Source organism: Bubalus kerabau, chromosome 6 (assembly GCF_029407905.1).
Source record: "Bubalus kerabau isolate K-KA32 ecotype Philippines breed swamp buffalo chromosome 6, PCC_UOA_SB_1v2, whole genome shotgun sequence".
Lineage (NCBI taxonomy): Eukaryota > Metazoa > Chordata > Mammalia > Artiodactyla > Bovidae > Bubalus > Bubalus kerabau.
The window spans coordinates 78,504,982-78,530,901 of record NC_073629.1 but is presented as its reverse complement, the minus strand read 5'-3'; the positions used below and the strand labels follow the sequence as shown (position 1 = coordinate 78,530,901).

Below are 25,920 nucleotides of genomic sequence, written 5' to 3'. Positions count from 1 at the left end.
TAAATATTTTGTTTTGCAACTTGCTTTTCAACTTAAAAATATATTCTGAACATTTCCCCATATTTTTAAATTAATGATGAATTTTAAGTGGTGGTCAAGCAATAAATTTTTGCAACTAGTAAGCGTATGATTTCACTCATTAAGATCATAATTTTCTAATAAAAGTAGCCCTTATCTATAAACGAAGGAAAGACTGAGTAGCTGAAGAATGGGGTTTGGATTTTTCACTACCAATTGTTATTTCTAATGTAACCTTTGAAACATAAGGTAGCCTCAAAATGCCTCATTCCTCACCTTTAAAATAGAAGAGCTAATTATATTTGCACTTTAGACTGCAAGAGAAGCTGAAAAGCTGAAAGCTGACTCTAGGCTGGTGTAATGCTGTTGAACATCAATAGAACATGGTAAAAACACACTGATTAGCTAAGCAATTAAAGGATACACTGAGTTGTAAAACTCTTTTCCAATGGAAATTATTCCATTCAGTTCAGTTCAGTCATTCAGTCGTGTCCAACTCTTTGCGACCCCATGCACCACAGCATGCCAGGTCTCCTTCTCCATCTCCAACTCCCAGGGTCCACCCAAACCCCTGTCCATCGAGTTGATGCCATCCAACCATCTCATCCTCTGTCGTCCCCTTCTCCTCCTGCCCTCAATCTTTCCCAGCATCAGGGTCTTTTCAAATGAGTCAGCTCTTCACATCAGGTGGCCAAAGTATTGGAGTTTCAGCTTCAACATCAGTCCTTCCAATGAGCACCCAGGACTGATCTCCTTTAGGATGGACTGGTTGGATCTCCTTGCAGTCCAAGGGACTCTCAAGAATCTTCTCCAACACCACAGTTCAAAAGCATCAATTCTTCTGCGCTCAGCTTGCTTTATAGTCCAACTCTCACATCCATACATGACTGCTGGAAAAACCATAGCCTTTACTAGAGGGACTTTTGTTGGAAAAGTAATGTTTCTGCTTTTTAGTATGCTGTCTGCTGCTGCTGCTAAGTTGCTTCAGTCGTGTCCGACTCTGTGCGACCCCATAGATGGCAGCCCACCAGGCTCCCCCGTCCCTGGGATTCTCCAGACAAGAACACTGGAGTAGGTTGGTCATAACTTTCCTTCCAAGGAGTAAGCATCTTTTAATTTCATGGCTGCAATCTCATTATTTTTGATTGGATTATTTTGAATGGAATATTTGACTAATTATTCCATTAGTCAAAAACAATATTAAATGCAAAGCATATTCTTCTGAATATCTGGTTTTAATGTTTTACATGGAATTAATTATTTTATCTATTTGTTTTCCAGGGATTACAAATATAAACTGCTCTGGACACATCTGGGTAGAACCTGCCACAATTTTTAAGATGGGTATGAATATCTCTATATATTGCCAAGCAGCAGTTAAGAACTGCCAACCAAGGAAACTTTATTTTTATAAAAATGGCATCAAGGAAAGATTTCATATCACAAGAATCAATAGAACAACAGCTCGCCTGTGGTATAACAGCTTTGTGGAGCCACAAGCCTTTGTGTACTGTACTGCTGAATGTTCCAGATATTTTCCAGAGACATTGATATGTGGAAAAGACATTTCTTCTGGATGTAAGTGTTGGGGTGCATTCAAAAGCCAAGTGAAAGTTAGCCTAACAATTAACTGGTAACTACCAATATTGTCTATAAATGGAGGCAAATTAATGTACTTCACTTCTTCTGTTAGTTTAATGTAAGTATTGCTATTTGAATGTCTCCAGGAGCCAGGTTGGTGAAATGTTGCTTTAAGAAGCTGGTGGGATCTGTGCAGAGAGGAAAACACATAGATAGTTTACTAAGCACAGACAGTGTCCAGCTTCAGAGTCTCTGAGAATCCAGTATTCTTAGATCTTTTGGTTCTTCCAAAGAAGATGAAGTGTAAATTTTCAATGTGAACTCTACAAACTTTTCAATGTTGCCAACATATTCAAAATACAATTTTTTAACACTAGCCTGGCCGAACACAGGTTTTTAGGTATGTGAAAGGCAGCATCCTCAGATTTTCAGTGTTTTTATTTTCAACTATTTTCCACTTAACATTGTTTTCCAAACTAATATAAACCTTGAAGCAGATTCCATTGAGAAATTTTGAGGCTAAGATTTCGGAAGGGAAAAACAGTTGCAATACTAGCTTTGTATCTCTGCTATATTTTTTACCAGCTGTGTGACTTCAGGAAAGTTGCTTAACCAGTCTGTGCCTCAATTCTGTAAAATGAGGCTAATTAGATTGGTCAGGGTAAAGATCAAATTTCAATAACTTATTTAAAAGAGTATTATATACTTTAAACTATAATATTAATGTGCCTAAGCCCTTTTAAATGGAACCTTTTGATAAAACATGGGACGATTTTGATACAATTTCCTGCTCCTAATGTCACTGCCCCAATTGTGAATCATTGTGTTTGTTACTATAATTATTAAGAAAAAAATGAATTGTTAATTTTAAAAATATTTGCTAAATTCAATGTGTGTTCATAGTATCCCAAAGGTGTTTAAGTTACTATAGTAATATGGGCTGGCTTGTATAATTATATACTTAATTCTTGGTTCTACTATTACAAAAGAAAAATGTTAAGTTCAGTGCTGTTTTAATCTAGAGTTTCATTCCCTACAGCATCTGGGCCCATTTTCAGTGAAAGATAGAGGGCTTTGGATCTTTGCTGTGTTCCCTTTCTCCATACTTTTGAGAATCCAATCTGAGTTCTTCCTCATCTCCAGTCCTCACCTAGACAGACCAAGTCCACCTGGCCACCTCTACCTGTCCCTAAAGGGAGTGTCTGAGAAGAAGGAGGCTTTTTTGTTTAAAGTAAGGCCATTGTCCTGCTGGGCACCTGACCTCCTTGCTTCAAGAAAGAAGAGCTGTAGGAAGTAGTAGAGGTGAACCGAGGAAGGAAATTAATAGGTTTTGGAGTTAAAGAAAAAATTTAGGCCTTAAAATAATAACATGCTAAACTTGCCCTAAATTGTGGGAACTGAAACCGCAAGTAGACATCTTATCTGATGTCTGAGGACTTCTTAGCTTGTCCTCATCCTCAGGAAACAAAAGTAACCCTCTTGCTTAATTACATTCCTATTCATCTTTGATGGTTGGGGGGTGCGTTGTTGAGAGAATATTTCACTGGAGAACAAATGAGCAACTGTCATGGTTGTGGGGAAAAGTTAGTTTTAATTTTAAGCCATAGTAAGAAAGGAGGCAGAAGAAGTGTGCCTCCTTCCCTGTGTTGCAGTTGAGTGACCAGTGATGCCCACCACTCTCCAGTGTTGGCTGAGGCCTTTTGCCCCCAAACACAACCACCAGGCTCTGTTCAGGGCCAGGGAGTGGCCTTTTCTCCCCTTCTAGGACAACACATTAGAAGCACTTATATTTTCTGCTGACAGCTGCTTAGAAAGAACACTACCCTTTCCACTTGTTTACTCTGTGATTTTGGAACTTTTTACATAGATCTCTGGTTATGAGTGTGAAAGTGTAACTGCCATGTAAGAATTTACTCAAAGCCCTGGATTCAAGAACCCCTGTGTTCTTGGGCTCTACATTCTTAGTAAACAAAACTTCCTATTGAAGTAGGTCAAGTAGAGGTTTTTGAGGGTTTTTGTGGTATTCTAGAAATCACACTGCTTTCACTGGATCACTTTGATTACAGGATACTCTTCCTGTGAGCTTTACCATGTCAGCTTATCATCACTGCTCTGAACAAAACGATTATGTGTATTTTTTTAGACTGGAGACAAATCATACAAAACAAAGAGAAGATAAAGGAGTCGTTGCTTTTCCTAAAAAGATATCCAAACATTAAAAGTTCCATACTTTGATGTGTAATTTGTGAAACACAAACTATTATCACAGTTTCATTTTTAGCCATAATCTTAGACTTCTTAGATTGTTATCTGTAAGTGTACACACATCATGAAAAGTATTCTTTCAGAGTCACACCAGTCATGGGATAAAACACTTTAAGATTTCTCTATTCTTTTAAAAACACCAAATTAAACTATTCATGAAACAGTCATATTTCCACTGAATCATTAAAAAGTTTAAAAATATCTAACTTGAATTTTTGGATAAGGAAATGGCAACCCACTCCAGTGTTCTTGCCTGGAGAATCCCAGGGATGAGGGAGCCTGGTGGGCTGCCATCTACGGGGTCGCACAGAGTTGGACACGACTGAAGCTGAATTTTAATCATCTTTGATCTCTATTTATCATCTAATGAAAGTAGACTTATTATCCAATAAACGGCTCTGAAAAGTTCTCTTTAACATTGCTACTCAGTCTTACTAGTGACACAATAGGCCAGACTGTGCACTCTTTGGGTAAGGAATTATGGAGAGATCTTTGCCAGAAGCATTGTTTTTCTTTTCATTTTAAATTCTCCTCATTATCATTTTATTAATCCAACCAATCAAGCCATGAAATACACTTTACTTAGTGGTTAGTATGCACCAAAAATGTGTTAAATGATAGCAATTCAGAGAAGAGGGGATCACAGACTCTTCCATCAAGAAGCCCTCATTTGAAAATGATCCTTGGCTAAACTTTGAATGAATAAGAAACATGGCTTGTGAATAGTAAGGGACCCAGTAGGAGGGGAGACATGTGATGGGTAGGAGAGAGCAGAGTATTCTCTGGTATCTGGCTGTACAGCAGGTTTTTATCCATGGACATTTAATAACCCAGCAGGTAAAGAATCCGCTTGCAATGCAGGAGACACAGGAGATGAGGGTTCAATCCCTGGATTGGGAAGATATCTGGAGAAGGAAATGACAACCCATTCCAGTATTCTTGCCCAGGAATCCCACAAACAGAGGAACCTGGAGGGCTACAGTCCAATGGTGTTGCAAAGAGTCCAACATGACTGAGTGACTAGGCACACACAATGGAATATAAAAACAATTTGGTCTTATTTTATATCTATATTCACATTCCCATCTTTACATAGCTTCATGTTAACAAATAGCATGTTTATTTGCACATAAGTGTTTAATCTATTTGATCTTTTACAAAGTTAATTAGTTACCAAACATAACCCTGAGCATTCACTTCAGAGAAAATGCTGTGGAATAACATAGCCCAAAAGACTGACAGTTGTCTTTTATGATGGCTGAATCAAAAATACTCTGAAACTAGAGGGAAAAAATAACTTCAGCACAAATCACTGAAGGACCCCAGTCAATCAATATCCAAAATGATTTAAATTTATGTTTCTACACCTACCTCCTTTAAGGCTCAAGTAAAACTTAAAGATTTATTTTATCTTACTTGGAGTCCAGTTTCTCCCCCACTGCAGTTTGATGCTACAACTCATCGTAATGTTTTAAAGCACTTTAGTGTGTTCTTACTGTTTGAAAATATGTTTTTAAATCATTAAATCAAATTTCATTCAAGTAGAATGTTTTATTTAACATTTTGGACCAACAAAAAAGAAATACACATCATTTCTACAATCTCATAATCTTACTACTAGCAGACTCCATCTTTAATAATTTGGAATATGTCTTTCTAGTTTCAGTCTCTTTCTCTGTGTGTGTGTCTCTGTCTCTTTTCTCTGTTTCTCTGTCTCTGTTTCTCTCTCTCTCGCTACCCCTTTATCTCTCTGACTCTCAAATGAGACCACTATACTATACTATACTATTTTGTAACATATTTTTTCATTTTATCATATGGGCCTTACTCATTTAATTAAATGTATTTTGAGTTGCTTCAAAGGCCAGATACTTATATTGTCTTCAATAACTTTGTTTTTGGTTGTATTTCAGGAGTGTATTTTGGGAAATTAAGCTGGTTTCCAATTCTTCTAGCCAAATATTTTTGTGTATCTATGAACATTTTAGTAAGGATGCATTCCTAGATGTAAAATTGCTGGGTTGCAAGATATTACTCCTGCTTTTACAGATTATGATAAAGGTTGTTCCAATTTGCATTTCCACAAGCAGTGTGTTAGAGGATTTCCTTGAGTCCATTTCAACACTATGGATTACCATTTTTCAAAATCCTTGCCAATTTGATAGCTCTAAATGACATCTATTATTGGTTCAGTTTGCAATGAAGATAAATTTTTTCCATATATGTATTTCTTATTTTATAAGTAGTATTCTTGGTAGATGATTTATAGATGAAGTGCAGGAATATATCTATGTTTAAGCTAAATCTTTGGGTATAATTTCAGGTGCATAAATGTCTGTATTTTTGTTTGTTCTGAGGCCCCATCCTTTCATTTTTCTTCTTTCCTTAATGGGACATAATTATTGTGGGTTTTTTTGTTTGTTTGTTTAATTTTTATTTTATAGTTGATTAACAATGTTGTATTAGTTTCATCCTTTCATTTTTCATATCATTTTTTGAGTAATCAGTTTCCCAGGCAGTATTGCAAAAGTAGGCACAAACTGAGAGAACCACCCCTAAAAAGTGAGCATATGGTAAATGCCCAGTATTTTCATACTTCTTTTTTGATCTTGATTCTTGGTAATTTATTACTGGATGATGTATCTGAAAATTCCAGATGCTGTTCTATATTTGTTGGGGTTTCATAGGCTTTCGGAGAAGGCAATGGCACCCCACTCCAGTACTCTTGCCTGGAAAATCCCATTGACGGAGGAGTCTGGTAGGCTGCAGTACATGGGGTCTTGAAGAGTCGGACACGACTGAGCGACTTCACTTTCACTTTTCACTTTCATGCACTGGAGAAGGAAATGGCAACCCACTCCAGTGTTCTTGCCTGGAGAATCCCAGGGACGGGGGAGCCTGGTGGGCTTCCATCTGTGGGGTCGCACAGAGTCGGACACAACTGAAGCGACTTAGCAGCAGTAGCAGCATAGGCTTTAGAGGCTCCAAGGGCTCCAACAGAACTCTCTCATCTTTTCTCATCTCTTGGGTTGTGTTTTCCCCTGTGCTGGCTTAATTCTTAAATAGACTGTTTCACTATGACAGCAAGATGGCCATCAAAAGCCCATAGCTTACATGACACTCAGAGACAGTAAATACGGCAGGGAGAAAGCACATCTTTTACAGTAGCCCCAGAAAAAGTTCCTTGGATAATTCTGATTGGTTCATCTTGGGTCACGGGTTCATTCCCAATGGAAATACTCGATCAGGCAGACTAGGTCAAGGGCACAGTTCTGTGTGTCAAGGCACACCCCGTGGCACAGGGGTGGAGTGGGGATGAGGTTAGGAATGAGGAAGATGTCAGTTCTCAAAAGGAAGGATGGTGGCAGACAGAAATTAACAATATTCTCCAAAATTTGGCCATTCAGAGAAAGAGTTGAAGGCATGGGAGAAAAGAGAAAAAGAAACTAGAAATAGAATTCTGTGAATGCCTAAAAAATTTTAATCTTTCTTTACTGTAGTGAAATGTACTTTTTAAATAATTCTTAAGTGCAAAGTTCTATGAATGCCAGTGATGAATATACACATTGACATCATTATGCAACCATCACCCCCATCCATTTCCAGTACTTTTTTCATCTTGCAAAACCAAAACTCTGTACCCAATAAACAACAACTCTTCATTTCTCCCAACTCCTCAACCCTTGGCCACCACCATTCTACTTTCAGTCTCTGTGAGTCCAACTGTTCTAGACATCTCCTATAAATAGAATCATATAGTGTTTGTCCTTTTGTGGCTGGCTTATTTTATTTAGCATAATGTCTTCGAGGTTCATCTATGTTATAGCATGGGTCAGAATTCCCTTTCTTTTAAAGGTTGAATATGTATGTATGACTATCAAACTTTTTTTTCTTTTTGGCCTCACCCTGAGGCATGTGGGATCTTAGTTCCCTGACCCAGGATCAAACCTGCTCCCCTTGCATTGGAATGCTAGAATAGAGGAAAAACATGGAGAGCCCTTTCACAACAGCCAAAAGGCAGAACGATTTCAAAGTTCAGTTCAGTTCAGTCGCTCAGTCGTGTCCAACTCTTTGCGACCCCACGAATCGCAGCACGCCAGGCCTCCCTGTCCATCACCAACTCCCGGAGTCTGCCCAAACCCATGTTCATTGAGTCAGTGATGCCATTCAACCATCTCATCCTCGGTCGTCCCCTTCTCCTCCTGCCCCCAATCCCTCTCAGCATCAGAATCTTTTCCAATGAGTCAACCCTTCGCATGAGGTGGCCAAAGTATTGGAGTTTCAGCTTTAGCATCATTCCTTCCAAAGAACACCCAGGACCGATCTCCTTTAGAATGGACTGGTTGGATTTCAAGGTGGGAAAGACCAAAAGAGCAAATTCTGCAGAGTTCAAGCTCAATGATGACCATAAAGAAATCATGGGATTTGTGGATTAGAAAGTCATTGATGACCTTAACAACAGTGGTTTTGGTGGAATTGTGAATCTTGAATTGTTTGGGGTTCAAAAGTAAATGGGAACTGAGGAAAAAGACCAGTATAATGGACTTTAAAAGAGAAAAAAGCTATTGTGAAAGGAGAAAGATATACTGACAGCTGAGGGAAGATAATTTGGGGAGGAATTCTTTTGGATGGGAGGAACTTGATCACCTTAGTATCCCCAAAGAGGGAATATAGTAAAGTATGTGAAGGAAAGCGGCAACGTTTCAGGGCAAAGTGGGCTGGAATGTGAGCTGGAAGGGGTGGAATGGGGGAAGTGCTGATTGCCCTGGTTTTCCAAATGAAATGGAATGGTTATCAACTAACTATAAAAAACCTTGGTGTTTCTGTGGTGGCTCCTAAGTGATACATTTTGTTGCAGATCCACCAGATGTACCTGACAAAGTAGCCTGTGTCATTTATGAATATTCCGGCAACATGACTTGTACCTGGAACCCTGGGAGGCCCACCTACATAGACACAAAGTATGTGGTGTACGTGAAGAGGTAGGTTCCCTCCTCAACAGTCTATCCTGAGCAATTCCACTCCAGTTCAGCCAGTGCTGTGCCTCCAGCAGGGATCCAAGAAATCTGCCTCAAATGTTAAATGCATCTTTACTATCCCCAACTCCCTAATACCGATCAAGGAATCCACCAAAACACTTTTCAGGCCACTGATATTTTCACCCTGTGAGGCAATATGTTCCGTAATCTTTCTGCTGGTTTTACTCATTGGAGGTGACTGTGGGCAAGGACCTAATGTGATACAGCACAGTTTAAAAGGATCTTTCCTTGAATCTCAGCTCTCTCCTCCTTTTAGGATTTAGGCACTTAAACTCTCCAAATTGTCATTTCTTTATCTTTAAAATAGGCTTGAAAATAGAACCTAATTGATAGGTTAATTCTGTTTAAGTGGAATTTGACTTTTAAAGTGTGAATCACCATGCCAGGTCCATCAGTACAGTTCAGTCGCTCAGTTGTGTCTGACTCTGCGACCCATGGACCACAGCACGCCAGGCTTCCCTGTCCATCACCAACTGCCAGAACTTGCTCAAACTCATGTCTATTGAATTGATGATGCCATCCAACCATCTTATCCTCTGTCTTCCCTTCTGCTCCTGCCTTAAATCTTTCCCAGCATCAGGGTCTTTTCCAATGAGTCAGTTCTTCGCATCAGGTGGCCAAAGTATTGGAGTTTCTGCTTCAACATCAGTCCTTCCAATGAATATTCAGGACTGATTTCCTTTAGGATGGACTGGTTGGATCTCCTCGCAGTACAAGAGACTCTCAAGAGTCTTCTCCAACACCACAGTCCAAAAGCATCAATTCTTTGGTGCTCAGCCTTCTTCACAGTCTAATTCTAACATCCATACATGACCACAGGAAAAACCATAGCCTTGACTAGACGAACCTTTGTTGGCAAAGTAATGTCTCTGCTTTTGCATATGCTATCTAGGTTGGTCATAACTTTCCTTCCAAGGAGTAAGCATCTTTTAATTTCATGGCTGCAGTCACCATCTGCAGTGATTTTGGAGCCCAAAAAAATAAAGTCTGACACTGTTTCCACTGTTTCCCATCACTTCATGGGAAATAGATGGGGAAACAGTGGAAACTTAGATTAGGGAAGAGTATTGTTAGTTTCTACTATTTATAAACTGCAAAATAGGAAATGGTTGATGTGGAAAAATCTTTCCCTCCTTAATGTACACAACTCAAATGTTTCTGGGTTATATCTAAACTATATCCATGTATGTCAGTCTGTTTTGGAATCCTTTGCCAGTGTTAAAGATGGAAATAATATCACTAATTTGGAGGGAAAAACTGTGGGCAAACTGGGGTAGATTGGTCTCCCTATTCTTGTTTCATTTGATTTATTATTATTTTTTTTTTCAAAGAAAGCCTTCAATTTTGTACAGTTGACTTTTGAAAAACACACGGGTTGTGGTGTTGACCCCTTCATGTTACTTTTGACTCTCCCAAAACTTAACTACTAATAGCCTACTGTTGGGCAGAAACCTTACTGATAATAGTTCATTGACACATTTTGTATGTTATATACATGTATTAGATATTGCCCTGTGCTGTACTAAGTTGCTTTAGTTGTGTCTGACTCTTTGCAATCCTATGGACTGTTGCCCACCAGGCTCCTCTGTCCATGGCATTCTCCTGGCAAGAATACTGGAGTGGGTTGCCATGCTCTCCTCCAGGAGATCTTCCTGACCCAGGGATTGAACCCATGTCTCTTAGTCTCCTGCACTGGCAAGTGGATTCTTTACCATTTGCACAAGCTGGGAAGTCATTTAATCCCCTATGCAACCTTCTGGGGCACATATGATTATTTTCCTGATTTTTGTAGACAGGTGACTGAGGCCTAGCTAGGTGATGCCTCTAGGACCACGCAGCTATGAGAGGGAGAGGTGGGATTTGAACTTGGCATGGCCTGACTGCTTTCTTCCTAATTTAGTTTTTTCTGCTAAAGTGGTGTGGGAACCCAGATCACAGGGCATATTTGAGAGATGCTATCCAAGTCTCATCATTATGGAAGGGAATAGCCTTCCAATCTTGCTCTCTCCATCTGCTAGATACTCAGAATAATTTTGACTAAGTGTAACATAAATTGTAACACCACTCTGTTCAAAATATCCGGACAAAAACTAGACAGATTTTATGAATACACTACTAAGCCTGGAGTTATTGGCTACATGCCATGGGAAGAAGCTCACATCTTTCGCTAAGCAGAAGTATTGTTGTGTACCAAAGGAATGATGGAAACACTCAGATCAGAGACAGATTGTGATGTCAAACTGTACACAATTTGCTAAGCACTGCACTCTGTTACTTCATGTGCTTCACATCCTCAATCTTCAGCTCAACCTTGCACAGTAACTATTATAATTGTCCCCTTTTACAGAGCTTATGTTACTTCCCCAAAGTCACTTGGCTAAGACATCAGGGAGCCAGGATTCTAACAGGTGTCTAAGACTTACCCTCTCCTCCTTGTTTCTGGGATTAAGTAGTGCCTTTGAGATGAAAAGAGGTCATGAGGACAAGAATCTCATTGCAAAGGCAACCTGCGTGTGTGTGTGTCAGTCACTCGGTCAAGTCCAATTCTCCAGGCAAGAATACTGGAGTGGGGAGCCATTCCCTTCTTCAGGTCATCTTTCCAATCCAGTATCGAACCTGGATCTCTGGCATTGCAGACAGATTCTTTACCATCTGAGCCATCAGGAGGCTTCCATGGTGTCTCAGACAGTAAAGACTCTGCCTTCAATGTGGGAGACGCGAGTTAGATCCCTGGGTTGGGAAGATCCCCTAGAGAAGGGACTAGCAACCCACTCCAGTATTCTTGCCTGGAGAAGCCCCATGGACAGAGAGGAGTCATCAGGGAAGCCCAAGGGCAACTTTAAGAATGTGAAAACAAGGGCAGTATAGGAGCAAACACCACAGCTGAAGCTCACAGAAAATTTCTATGTGCCAGACTGACAGAGAATGCCTAGGGCCTTGCTATCTATCTCCTGGAACTTTTACTATCTTGTGGACCCACTGATCTTGATTAGTTGATTACTTATTTTTCTTTTAATCAGTCAGTCAGTCAGTTCAGTTGCTCAGTCGCGTCTGACTCTTTGCGACCCCATGAATTGCAGCACGCCAGGCTTCCCTGGCCATCACCAACTCCCGGAGCTTGCTCAAACTCATGTCCATCAAGTCAGTGATGCCATCCAACCATCTCATCCTCTGTTGGCCCCTTATCCTCCTGCCTTGAATCTTTCCCACCATCAGGGTCTTTTCTAGTGAGTCAGTTCTTCACATCAGGTGTCCAAAGTATTGGAGTTTCATCTTCAGCATCAGCCCTTCCAATGAATATTCAGGACTGATTTCCTTTAGGATAGACTGGTTGGATCTCCTTGCAGTCCAAGGGACTCTCAAGAGTCTTCTCCAACACCACAGTTCAAAAGCATCAATTTTTTGGCACTCAGCTTTCTTTATAGTCCAATTCTCACATCCATACATGATTACTGGGAAAACCACAGCTTTGACTAGATGGACCTTTGTTGGGAAAGTAATGTCTCTGTTTTTTAATATGCTGTCTAGGTTGATCATAGATTTCCTTCCAAGGAGCAAGTGGCTTTTAATTTCATGGCTGCAGTGACCATCTGCAGTGATTTTGGAGCTCCCCAAAATAAAGTCTGTCACGGTTTCCATTGTTTCCCCATCTATTTGCCATGAAGTTATTGGACCGGATCCCATGATCTTAGTTTTCTGAATGTTGAGTTTTAAGCCAACTTTTCACTCTCCTTTTTCACCTTCATCAAGAGGTTTTTTAGTTCTTCTTCGCTTTCTGCCATAAGGGTGGTGTCATCTGTATATCTGAGGTTACTGATATTTCTCCCAACAATCTTGATTCCAGCTTGTGCTTCATCCAGCCCAGCATTTCGCATGATGTACCCTGAATATAAGTTAAATAAGCAGGGTGACAATATACAGCCTTGACATACTCCTTTTCCTATTTGGAACCAGTCTGTTGTTCCATGTCCAGTTCTTACTGTTGTCTCTTGCCCTGCATACAGATTTCTCAAGAGGAAGGTCAGGTGGTCTGGTATTCCCATCTCTTCCAGAATTTTACACAGTTTGTTGTGATCCACACAGTAAAAGCTTTGGCATAGTCAATAAAGCAGAAGTAGATGTTTTCCTGGAACTCTCTCACTTCTTTGATGAGCCAATGGATGTTGGCAATCTGAGCTCTGGTTCCTCTGCCTTTTCTAAATCCAGCTTGAAAATCTGGAAGTTCACAGTTCACATACTGCTGAAGCCTGGCTTGGAGAATTTTGAGTATTACTTTGCTAGCATGTGAGATGAGTACAATTGTGCAGTAGTTTGAACATTCTTTGGCATTGCCTGTCTTTGAGATGGGAATGAAAACTGAATAATACATATTAATTATAAAAGAATAAAATCTTTTAGTACAATAGCTTTATTGAGTATACTTCATATTCCATCAGATCAGATCACTCGCTCAGTCGTGTCCGACTCTTTGCGACCCCATGAACGGCAGCACACCAGGCCTCCCTGTCCATCACCAACTCCCAGAGTTCACTCAGACTCACGTCCATCGAGTCAGTGATGCCATCCAGACATCTCATCCTCTGTCGTCCCCTTCTCCTCTTGCCCCCAATCCCTCCCAGCATCAGAGTCTTTTCCAATGAGTCAACTCTTCACATAAGGTGGCCAAAGTACTGGAGTTTCAGCCTTAGCATCATTCCTTCCAAAGAAATCCCAGGGCTGATCTCCTTCAGAATGGACTGGTTGGATCTCCTTGCAGTCCAAGGGACTCTCAAGAGTCTTATCCAACACCACAGTTCAAAAGCATCAATTCTTCGGTGCTCAGCCTTCTTCACAGTCCAACTCTCACATCCATACATGACCACAGGAAAAACCATAGCCTTGACTAGACGGACCTTTGTTGGCAAAGTAATGTCTTTGCTTTTGCATATGCTATCTAGGTGGGTCATAACTTTCCTTCCAAGGAGTAAGCGTCTTTTAATTTCATGGCTGCAATCACCATCTGCAGTGATTTTGGAGCCCAGAAAAATAAAGTCTGACACTGTTTCCCCTGTTTCCCCATCTATTTCCCATGAAGTGATGGGACCAGATGCCATGATCTTTGTTTTCTGAATGTTGAGCTTTAAGCCAACTTTTTCACTCTCCTCTTTCACTTTCATCAAGAGGCTTTTTAGTTCCTCTTCACTTTCTGCCATAAGGGTGGTGTCATCTGCATATCTGAGGTTATTGATATTTCTCCCAGCAATCTTGATCCCAGTTTGTGTTTCTTCCAGTCCAGCGTTTCTCATGATGTACTCTGCATATAAGTTAAATAAGCAGGGTGACAATATACAGCCTTGACATACTCCTTTTCCTATTTGGAACCAGTCTGTTGTTCCATGTCCAGTTCTAACTGTTGCTTCCTGACCTGCATACAAATTTCTCAAGAGGCAGATCAGGTGGTCTGGTATTCCCATCTCTTTCAGAATTTTCCACAGTTCATTGTGATCCACACAGTCAAAGGCTTTGGCATAGTCAATAAAGCAGAAATAGATGTTTTTCTGGAACTCTCTTGCTTTTTCAATGATCCAGTGGATGTTGGCAATTTGATCTCTGGTTCCTCTGCCTTTTCTAAAACCAGCTTGAACATCTGGAAGTTTACATATCGCTGAAGCCTGGCTTGGAGAATTTTGAGCATTACTTTACTAGCATGTGAGATGAGTGCAATTGTGCAGTAGTTTGAGCATTCTTTGGCATTGCCTTTCTTTGGGATTGGAATGAAAACTGATCTTTTCCAGTCCTGTGGCCACTGCTGAGTTTTCCAAATTTGCTGGCATATTGAGTGCAGCACTTTCACAGCATCATCTTTCAGGATTTGGAATAGCTCAACTGGAATTCCATCACCTCCACTAGCTTTGTTCGTAGTGATGCTTTCTAAGGCCCACTTGACTTCACATTCCAGGATGTCTGGCTCTAGGTCAGTCATATTCCATACAATTCACCTTATTTAAACTGCAAAATTCAAAGATTTTAGTATATTCAAAGAGTTGAGCAACCATCTCCATAATACTAGAACATGTTCTTCATGCCAAAAGAAACCATATCTCCATTAGCAGTCACCCCACATTTCCCTTCAACTCCTCCAGCCCTAAGTATCATCTGTGGATTTGCCTACTGTGGACATTTTATATAAAAGGAATCATACAAATTACAGTCTTTCATGAAGAGCATCTTTCACTTAGGGTAAGGTTTTCAAGATTCATCTATGGTGTAGTATGTATCAGTCCTTCATTCTTTTTTATGACTAAATAATTTTCCATTGTGTGAATATATCACACTTAACTTATTCACATTCACTAGGTGATGGACATTTTGGGTTGTTTCCAGATTTTTGGCTCTATGAATAATGTTCTATTAACATTCATGTACAAGCTTTTGTGTAGACATGTATTTTCATTTCTCTTGAGTATAGACTTAGGAATGGAGTGGCTAGGTCATATGGATTTGTTGTTCCATTTCTAAGTCATGTCTGACTCTTTGTGACCCCATGCACAGGAGCACGCCAGGCTTCCCTGACTGTCACTATCTCACGAAGTTTGCTGAAACTCATGTCCATTGAATCAGTGATGGTAGCAAACCATAGCTTTGACTCTATGGACATTTCTCAGCAAAGTGATGCCTTTGCTTTTTAATATGCCATGTAGGTTTTTCATAGCTTTCCTTCAAGGAGCAAGTGTCTTTGAACTTCATGGCTGCAGTCATTGTCAGCAGTGATTTGGAGCCTAAGAAAATAAAATCTGCCAGTGTTTCCACTTTTCCCCCCTTTCATTTGCCATATACTGATGGGACTAGATGCCATGATCTTAGTTTTTTTAATGTTGAGTTTTAAGCCAGCTTTTTCACTCTCCTCTTTAACCTTCATCAAAAAGCTCTTTAGTTCCTCTTCAATTCTGCCATTAGAGTGATATCATCTGCATACCTGAGGTAACTGGTATTTCTCCCAGGAATCTGGATTCCAGTTTAGTATTTATCCAGCTGGAATTCCCTTGCTTTCTCTATGATCTCTGCTTCCTCTGCCTTTTCTAAATTCAGCTTGTACATCTGGAAGTTCTCAGTTCACATACAGCTGAAGCCTAGTTTGAAGGATTTTGAAGCATTACCTTGCTAGCATGTGAAATGAGTGCAATTGTACAGTAGTGTAAACATTTTTTGGCATTTCCTTTCTTTAGGATTGGAATGAGAACTGACCATTTCCTGTGGCCACTGCTGAGTTTTCCAAATTTGCTGGCATACTGAGCACAGCACTTTAACAACATCATCTTTTAGGATTTGAAATAGTTCAGCAGGAATTCCATCCCCTTATTTGTTTGCAGTAATACTTCTAAGGCTCACTTGACTTCACACTCCATGATGTCCAGCTCTAGGTGAATGCTCACTCCATTGTGGTTATCTAGGTCATTAAGACTTTTTTTGGTATAGTTCTGTGTATTCTTGCTACCTCTTCCTAATCTGTTCTGCTTCTGTTATATCCTTGTTTCTGTCCCTTATCATGCCCATTCTTCCATGAAATATTCCCTTGAAATCTCCAATTTTTGAAGTGATTTCCAGTCTTTCCCATTCTATTGTTTTCTTCTACTTCTTGCATTATTCATTTAAGAAGACCTTCTTATCTCTTTTTGCTATTCTCTGGAACTCTGTATTCAGTTGGGTGTATCTTTTTCTTACCTGCTTGTTTTTGCCTTCTCTTCTTTCCTCAGCTATTTGTAAAGCCTCCTCAGACAACCACTTTGGCTTCTTGTATTTCTTTTTTTTGGGGATGATTTTGGTCACTGCCAATGGTATGGACCTAACAGAAGCAGAAGATACTAAAAAGAGGTGGCAAGAATACACAGAAGAACTGTACAGAAAAGATCGTCATGACCAAGATAATCACAATGGTGTGATCACTCACCTAGAGCCATCCTGGATTGTGAAGTCAAATGGGCCTTAGAAAGCTTCACTACGAACAAAGCTAGTGGAAGGGATGGAATCCCAGTTGAGCTATTTCAAATCCTAAAAGATGATGCTGTGAAAGTGCTGCACTCCATATGCCAGCAAATTTGGAAAACTCAGCAGTGGCCACAGGACTGGAAAAGATCAGTTTTCATTCCAATCCCAAAGAAAGGCAATGCCAAAGAATGCTCAAACTACTGCACAATTGCACTCATCTCACATGCTAGTAAAGTAATGCTCAAAATTCTCCAAGCCAGGCTTCAGTAATACGTGAACCGTGAACTTCCTGATGTTCAAGGTGGTTTTAGAAAAGGCAGAGGAACCAGAGATCAAATTGCCAACATCCACTGGATCATTGAAAAAGCAAGAGAGTTCCAGAAAAACATCTATTTCTGCTTTATTGACTATGCCAAAGCCTTTGACTGTGTGGATCACAATAAAATGTGGAAAATTCTGAAAGAGATGGGAATACCAGACCACCTGACCTGCCCCTTAAGAAACCTGTATGCAGGTCAGGAAGCAACAGTTAGAACTGGACATGGAACAACAGACTGGTTCCAAATAGGAAAAGGAGTATGTCAAGGCTGTATATTGTCACCCTGCTTATTTAACTTATATGCAGAGTACATCATGAGAAATGCTGGGCTGGAGGAAGCACAGGCTGCAATCAAGATTGCTGGGAGAAATATCAATAACCTCAGATATGGAGATGACACCACCCTTATGGCAGAAAGTGAGGAGGAACTAAAAAGCCTTTTGATGAAAGTGAAAGAGGAGAGTGAAAAAGTTGGCTTAAAGCTCAACATTCAGAAAACGAAAATCATGGCATCTGGTCCCATCACTTCATGGGAAGTAGATGGGGAAACAGTGTCAGACTTTATTTTTTTGGGCTCCAAAATCACTGCAGATGGTGACTGCAGCCATGAAATTAAAAGACGCTTACTCCTTGGAAGGAAAGTTATGACCAACCTAGACAGCATATTAAAAAACAGAGACATTACTTTGCCAACAAAGGTTTGTTTAGTCAAGGCTATGGTTTTTCCTGTGGTCATGTATGGATGTGAGAGTTGGACTGTAAGGAAAGCTGAGCACCAAAGAATTGATGCTTTTGAATTGTGGTGTTGGAGAAGACTCTTGAGAGTCCCTTGGACTTCAAGGAGATCCAACCAGTTCCTCCTAAAGGAGATCAGTCCTGGGTGTTCTTCGGAAGGACTGATGCTAAAGCTGAAAGTCCAATAATTTGGCCACCTGATGTGAAGAGTTGACTCATTGGAAAAGACTCTGATGCTGGAAGGGATTATGGGCAGGAGGAGAAGGGGACAACAGAGGATGAGATGGCTGGATGACATCACTGACTCGACGGGCATGAGTTTGAGTAAACTCCAGGAGTTGGTCATGGACAGGGAGGCCTGGCATGCTGTGATTCATGAGGTCACAAAAAGTCGGACACGACTGAGTGACTGAACTGAACTGAACTAAACTTGTGTACAATGTCATGAACCTCTATCCACAGTTCTTCAGGCACTCTGTCTACCATATCTAATCCCCTGACTCTATTTATCATGTCTACAGTATAATCATAAGGGATTTGATTTAGGTCATACTTGAATGGTCTAGGGGTTTTCCCTACTTTCTTCAATTTAAGCCTGAATTTTGACATAAGGAACTGATGATATGAGCCTGATGATATGACAGTCAGCTCCCGATCTTGTTTTTACAGACTGTATAGAGTTTCTCCATCTTCAGCTACAAATAATATAATTAGTCTGATTCCAGTATTGACCATTAGGTGATGTCCATGTGTAGAGTTGTCTCTTGTGTTGTTGGAAGAGGGTGTTTGCTGTGACCAGCGCGTTCTCTTGACAAAACTCTGCTAGCCTTTGCCCTGCTTCATTTTGTACTCCAAGGCCAAACTTGCCTATTACTTCAGGTATCTCTTGACTTCTTACTTTTGCATTCCAGGCCCCTATGATGAAAAGGACATCCTTTTGGTGTTAGTTCCAGAAAGTCTTGTAGGCCTTCATAGAACCATTCAACTTCAGCTTCTTTGGTATTAGTGCTTGGGGCATAGACTTGGATTACTGTGATGTTGAATGATTTGCCTTGCAAACGCACTGAGATCATTCTGTTGTTTTTGAGATTGCATCCAAATACTGCATTTTGAACTCTTTTGTTGACTATGAGGGCTACTCCATTTCTTCTAAGGTGTTCTTGCTCACAGTAGTAGATAAAATCGTCATCTGAATTAAATTTGCCCATTCTGGTCGATTTTAGTTCACTGATTCCTAAAATGTCAGTGTTCACTCTTGCCATCTCCTGCTTGACCATGTCCAATTTACCTTGATTCATGGATCTAAAATTTCAACTCCTATGCGATATCATTTTTTACAGCATCGGATTTCACTTTCACCACCAGACATGTGCACAACTGAGCGTGGTTTCTACTTTGGTCGAACCTCTTCATTCTTTTTGGAGCTACTTTTCTGCTCTTCCTCAGTAGCATATTGGGCACCTACTGACCTGGCAGGCTCATCATCTTCCGTATCTTTTTGCCCTATCATACTGTTCATGGGTTCTCAAGGCAAAAATACTGGAGTGGTTTGCTATTCCCTACTCCAGTGAACCAGGTTTTGTCAGAACTCTTCCCTATGACCTGTCTGTCTTACATGGCCCTCCACTGCATGGCTCATTGCTTCACTGAGTTACGCAAGCCCCTTTGCCACAACAAGGCTGTGATCCATGAAGGTGAGGTCATATGCTAAGTCAGTTTAAACTTTTGAGGAACTGCCACACTGTTTTTTTAATTGAAGTATAGCTGATTTATAGTATTTTGTTAGTTTCAGGTGTACCACATAATGATTCAATATTTTCATAGGTCATACTCCATTTAAAGTCATTAGAAAATAATTTCTATATTTCCCTATGCTCTACAATATATTTTTGATGTTTACTTATGTTATAGATAATAGTTTGTATCTCAATCTTATACCCCTATCTTGCCCCTTCCCTCTCTCCTCTCCCCACTAGTAACCACTAGTTTGATTTCTATATCTGTGAGTCTATCTTTTTTTGTCATATACATTTGTTTTAGATTCTGCATATAAATGAAAACAGATTTCTCTTTGTCTGACTTATTTCACTGAGCATAATACTCTCTAGGTCCAACCACACTGTTACAAATGGCATAATTTCATTCTTTTTTATGTCTGAGTAATATTCCATTGTGTGTATATATATATATATATATAGACATCAGGATGCATGTCTCTTTTTGAATGAGTGTTTTCATTTTCTTTCAATATATATTCAGCAGTGGAATTCCTGAATGATATGTTAGTTTTAGTTTTTTGAGGAAACTCCACACTGTCTTCTATAGTGGCTGCACCAATTTTCAATCCCACAAACAGTATACTAAGGTTTCCTTTTACTCATATCCTTGCCAACATTTGTTACTTGTAGAGTTTTTGGTCATAACCATTCTGACAGGTGAGAGGTGATATCTAATTGGTATTTGGTGGAAGGGAGAGTTGTTGGGCTTTTTTGATCTTGCCATGTAGCTTGTGGGGTCTTAGTTCTCCGTCCTGGGATCGAACCCAGGCCCTTGGCAGAGAGTGTGGATTTCTAATCAATGAATCACCCTGGTGCATTCCCTCTCATTAATGTTTTGATTTGCATTTCTCTAATTATTAGCATTGGGCTTCCCAGGTGGCTCAGTGGTAAAGAATCTGCCTGCCAATGTAGGAGATGCAGTTTCGATCCCTGGGTTGGGAAGATCCCTTGAAGGAAATGGCAGCCCACTCTGGTATTCTTGCCTGGGAAATCCAATGGGCAGAAGAGCCTGATGGGCTACAGTTCATGAGATCACAGAGTCAGACATGACTTAGCGACTGAGCATGCACGCAATGACTAGCAATGTTGAGCATTTATTCATGTGCCTATTGATTACCTGTATATCTTCTCTGGGAAAATGTCTATTCAGGTCTTCTGCCCATTTTTATACTGCCATGCTGTTTTCTAACGAAGTCACATCAGGGGAGTTCAGGATAGGGGGACACATGTGCACCCATGGCTGATTCATGTAGACATATAGCAAAAACCCCTACAACATTGTAAAGTAATTATACTCCAATTAAAATATATTAGTTAATTTAAAAAATTATTTAAAAAAAAGGAGCCACACCATTACATTCCCACCAAGGATTCCAACCTCCCCACATTCTTGTCAATATTTGCTATTATCTTGTTGATTATTGTCACCATAGTGAGTATGGTTTACTTCTCTCAAATCTTGCTAATATGCCTTCTTGGATTCTTGGCAATGAGACTGTGTTGCAAACTTGAAATAGGCTTAACACATTTTGAAAAAATATGTTTCTTAAAAAACACTTGTCGACCACGCATAATTTCCTATTTAGTATCATTAAAATGTTCTCACAATTTTATAAGATTATTATACATCTCTTTAAAAGTCATCAATGCATTGACAATTATATATGTCTAAATTATTTATACATGGTGGTTTTTAAGGGACATATCTACTTTATCAAGTGAGGGTTACTTACAGTAGTTAAGAGGACTGAAATTGTTCTCGTTACTCAAAAAGTCACTTTGAAAGTCTGAAGACTAGGTTTATTAAAGAGTAAACTGTCAAAAATATCCATTGGAAAGAGCATGAGCTTTAGACTTTAATGTTTGACTTCCAGTTTGCAGACTTATCAGTTAGAAGACTTTAATGGTACAAATATCTGAAAACCCAAGTGCAATGACCCAAACAGACAAGGCTTTATTTATGTCAAGCCATTGGTGGTAGGTAGTGCAGAGCTAGTGTGTTAATTCAATTGTACTCCAAGGACCCAGGCTCTTTCTATCTTTCTTCTTTGCAGTCTTTAGAGCATTCACCCTGGTCCTCAGGTGCTGCACATCCAGGCTTCTCATCCAAGTTTCAGGCAGGAAAGTAGTGAAAGGAAAAGGAAATTCTCCCATGGACTTCTACTTGCATCTCATTGGCCAGAATTGAATTACACATCTACTCTATCTGGATGGGAACCCAGGAGAAGGGTATGGTGGATGCAGTTCAGTAATCTAACAGTATCTGCCACAGTTGCTAGCTGAGTAACCTTGGAAAATTTGTTTAGCTTTGCTAAGCCCTAGCCTCCTGAAAAATGAGTATAGGTAATACAAAACTAAGTATTATAAAACTTATAAGAAAGCAAATTATAAGAAAAGGCTCAAAAATAGGAAATGCTTAGAAACTGACAAAAAGACGATGTCTGAGTGTTAGAACATTATGATGAAACTCAAGACTGACTCTCTAGACTTTTTTGATTCATTCTAAAATCAAAACCTGAGTGATTTGGGAGAGAAGATGAATGTAAAGCCATAAAAATGATCATTTCCAGGCTATTGTAAGCAATAACTTTATTTACTTTCTTTTCAAGTAACAATAACTTTAGACAGATGACTATCTAGAAAGAATGTCAAATGTGGTCTAATAAGTAAGACTAATTTTCAAGCTGGTGTACATACATCAATAGTAAAGTCACTCATTTTAAAGTCATTCAAACTACAAACGTAAACTCAATGTGGGCAAGAATTTTTGCTTGCTTTGTTTACTGCTATATTTCTTTAGCCTAGGATGAGTCCTGGCATCTAGAAAGTGCTCAATAAACATGTGTTGAGTGATCATTCTGATAACTAGAAATGGACATTTCCTGTATCCTCCCTTCACAATCAAGTTGAATAATAATAATACAAGGTCCTATATATTAAAAAGGTATTTTTTCATGTCTTTTCTGAAACTGAGAGTAAATGATAGCCAAGCTTAGGCAAATCTAACCCAAATTCTAAATTGACTGAGTCCAGATTAGTGGAATTTTATTGTATCTTAAAAAGGACATAAAGGATGTGAAGTGATAGCATAAAAATGAATGTATTCCTCTAGCAAATTCAAAGAATGAGCTCCTGTAACCACAGACAAATTGGAAAAGAAAACAGACATCTGTTCATCTCACAATTAATTAAAAACACATCCATGAACTGAGAAAAATTACAGAAATCCATTTCTAACTAATGATTAAGGTCTTTCCCCCCTAGGAAAAAGGTGACTTATAATGAATTTTCTGGTTGAGGTAATATCAGATTTAAAAAGGTTCTTCTTTTTAATACCCTGAGAACTCAGAACCCTGAGTTCTCAGGGTATTTTCTACTTTGGCAGTTGCGTAGATATCAGCATTTGCAAGGTTTCACTTCCAGCTCCTGTGGTTCTATTTTCCAGTAAAATCATGTACAGAGAGAGGCATTTCACCTCAGCCCACCTACTTGTTTCCACAGTGGCAGAAAGATGGCATTCCCTCCATGGGAGCAGTGGGGCCATCAGGGCCTCCAGATGGTTGTGGGGTTGAAGTTGTAAAGCAGAGGAATTGTGTCTATGTTGTTTCAAGAATCTTCTTTCTGTACAGGACTTCTGTGGTGACCCCACCAGCATGACCTTTCACATACCCTTCTCAACCACTTTGTATTTTGCTAAGTATTGCACCAATGGGTGGTGATAGGAAAAAACCAAACCAAACAAACAGAAAACCTCTGCTATTAAGCATCTACTGTTGTAGCCACGCATTCCGGGAAACAAACTCACTCAGAAGGACAGTGCAGATAGTGGAGTGCAGTTTGTTACACCGGCGGGCCCAAGGCAGGGTCTCCTCCTAGCCAAGGACCCCGACCAGTTTTTGTGAAAACCTTATATACCCTAAGTGTACTTGCTCAAACCCACCTCCCCCAATTCCTAGAAACTAGTCTGGAAAAGATAAAAGAGAGATACGATCAAAGTTAGCCCATGATTCATGGGTCACAAGACTAGATAAACAGTGGACATTTATCAATAGGACTGTAGTCATATCCCGATAAACATAATGGAATTTATGACTTTGTTCTGTTACAGAGATAATTAGCATATTCTTTTAGGCAATGGAGAGCCCAAGTACAAGTCCTGAGGCTCTTTTATCGGGGGTCTGGTTTTCCATTGGTATGCCATTTCTATAGACGCTGGGCACGAAGTTCAGAGTCCATTGGGAGAGTGACCATGCATGTAGCCTAATGTTCACAGCCTGGCCTGAGATGGAGTCCAGCTCTGTCTGTTTCCTCCTTCACTACTTACTGTTCTCCTGTTACCCTCAACAGCTTCATGTAAATATGTTCTTTCTTTATCATGGAAGCTCTTGCAATATCTGGCATGGTACTCAGTAAATACTTGTTGAATGAAAATGAGTGCCTGGTGGCCCTTCATTCTATTTTATTCAAGTCAATTTAACAAATATTTATTTAGAATTTCATGTCTTCTCAGAACTATGTTAAATGCTAGAAAACTTTTAAAAAATAGACAACATCTCTGTGCATGACAAGATCATAAACTATTTAGAATAACACCAATAGTATATTTTCGGGTACCATGAGAGACCAATAGGGTCTTTTAGTTTTAATAAGACCCTTAAAATCAATTGTTACTCTTCTACTTCATAAGACCTGCTTGCTTTTGCCACTAGTTTCTCTCTATATTCATATCCATAATAGCCAGACAGAGTTCTTAGACATAATTTCAAATATATTTAAGGCTGTGATGTTATATTTCTACTGAGTTCTTTTAGGACGTAAAAATCAGTTCATATATTAAAATCCATCTTCTCACTGGTTCTACACCAGTGCTTGGAGAGCTAATTGTGGCTGGGGACAAATACAAACTTACTGACTGATATTACTTTATATTCATGATCACTCACTTCAACTGAGCCCAGATAGCTACCCAGTAGTCCTGTGGCACTTCACTGGTCAAGTCAGTCCCCCACTAACCAGGCAATTCTTTTGTTACTGTTTCATCTCTTGTTTCCAACATCTTCTCCCCCTTCTCACTCTCTGTTGATGACTAACTTCCTATTTCATTGAGAAAATAAGAGTAATAAGAAATACCACAACCCCCCTCCTCTGCTGATGCACTGACATCTGTACCACACTGGGTCTTCCCTTCTATTACTGTGGATGAACTACCACTGCCCTGCGGCCAGCTGTCCCCTATAGACTAGATCTTTCTCTGTCTGCCTGCTAGAGGACATCGCTCCAACAATACTCCTTCCTTTCTTCTGTATCATCACCTTTTCTATCTTTACTGGACCTCCTCATCAGCTTTCAAAATGCTGTAGCATCTACCTTCCCTAGGCACCCCCTTCCACTAATTTATCTGTCTGCTCCTTTATATGGCAAACTCTTCAAAAAGAGCTGTTTGTACTTTCCACCTCTACTTCCTCTCTTTTCATCCTCTCTTTAATCTTGTCAAGCTTTGCCTTCCACCTCCAGGTCTTATCAGTGTTGCTAATGACGTCCCCATTGCAGATGCCACAGTTTATTCTCAGTTCCTACCTTCCTTTTCAGGAAGGGTAGATTTATTATCAGGAACATTTAACTTAACTTTTTACTTCCTTCTTTGATCTTCCAGGACAGCACTCCCTTTTGGTTCTTCCTGAATGCTTTTTCTCAGTTTCTTTTGTCAATTCTCCTTCATTCTAGTAAAGTAATATCAATAACCCTCAGATATGCAGATGACACCACCCTTATGGCAGAAAGTGAAGAGGAACTAAAGAGCCTCTTGATGAAAGTGAAAGAGGAGAGTGAAAAAGTTGGCTTAAAGCTCAACCTTCAGAAAACGAAGATCATGGCATCTGGTCCCATCACTTTACGGCAAATAGATGGGGAAAGAGTAGAAACAGTGTCAGACTTTATTTTCCTGGGCTCCAAAATCACTGCAGATGATGATTGCAGCCATGAAATTAAAAGGCGCTTACTCCTTGGAAGGAAAGTTATGACCAACTTAGACAGCATATTAAAAAGCAGAGACATTACTTTTCCAACAAAGATCCGTCTAGTCAAGGCTATGGTTTTTCCAGTGGTCATGTAAGGATGTGAGAGTTGGACTGTGAAGAAAGCTGAGCACTGAAGAATTGATGCTTTTGAACTGTGGTGTTGGAGAAGATTCTTGAGAGTCCCTTGGACTGCAAGGAGATCC

The 25,920-nt window shown here is 39.8% G+C and overlaps 1 protein-coding gene across 1 annotated transcript in view; it reads left to right on the top strand.

Annotated features, from left to right (window-relative positions):
- IL23R (interleukin 23 receptor) overlaps positions 1-25,920 on the top strand; it is a 70,681-nt gene that overhangs the window by 2,697 nt on the left and 42,064 nt on the right. The window contains exons 2-3 of the mRNA XM_055586927.1: positions 1,300-1,596; positions 8,723-8,846. Coding sequence (XP_055442902.1) covers positions 1,300-1,596; positions 8,723-8,846 — 421 coding nt within the window. The remainder of the gene's footprint in view (positions 1-1,299; positions 1,597-8,722; positions 8,847-25,920) is intronic.